This window comes from Priapulus caudatus, unplaced genomic scaffold (assembly GCF_000485595.1).
Source record: "Priapulus caudatus unplaced genomic scaffold, Priapulus_caudatus-5.0.1 Scaffold804, whole genome shotgun sequence".
Lineage (NCBI taxonomy): Eukaryota > Metazoa > Priapulida > Priapulimorpha > Priapulimorphida > Priapulidae > Priapulus > Priapulus caudatus.
The window spans coordinates 144,270-144,832 of record NW_014577865.1 but is presented as its reverse complement, the minus strand read 5'-3'; the positions used below and the strand labels follow the sequence as shown (position 1 = coordinate 144,832).

The 563-nt window shown below is 54.5% G+C and overlaps 1 protein-coding gene across 1 annotated transcript in view; it reads left to right on the top strand.

Annotated features, from left to right (window-relative positions):
- The first annotated feature begins 238 nt into the window (after nucleotides 1-238).
- The window catches only part of LOC106813646 (ecdysone-induced protein 78C-like), a 16,536-nt gene continuing 16,211 nt past the window's right edge, over nucleotides 239-563 (top strand). The window contains exon 1 of the mRNA XM_014817838.1: nucleotides 239-391. Coding sequence (XP_014673324.1) covers nucleotides 239-391 — 153 coding nt within the window. The remainder of the gene's footprint in view (nucleotides 392-563) is intronic.

Sequence of the window (563 nt, the reverse complement as noted above, 5' to 3'; positions counted from 1 at the left end):
TGGCATCCTTGCCTGTCCCCACGATGTACCTGACTGTCGGTCAGTGCATGGCACCCTTGCCTGTCCCCACGATCGACTGAGCGACTGATCTGCCTCCTTTCGAACTGAGCGTGATCAGCCCGGATCAGATCAGATCAGATGAGATCTGGTGGAGAACGGGGTCGATCAGTGTTGCATTCCCGCGATAACCCTGACCATGACGATCGGTCAGTGCGTAGCAGCATCCTTGCCTGTCCCGATGATATCTGACCGTCATCTGCTTCTCCTTACAGATGCAAGCTACGCGGCGGCCGACTCCAATAGTTCTAAGACGTCGTTTACGCCGTGTAAGGTATGCGGCGACAAGGCTAGCGGATACCATTACGGCGTCACCTCCTGTGAAGGATGCAAGGTAAATCAGACGACCAGCCGCGCGATAGTAAATGCAACAGCATGCGAAGTTAATAAAACGTGCGTGTGTGTGTGTGTGTGTGCGTGCGTGCATCTGTGTGTGTGTGTGTGTGTGTGTGTGTGTGTGTCCGTGTTTGCGTGAGTATGTGCGTGCGTGCGTGTCTGTAGGTGTG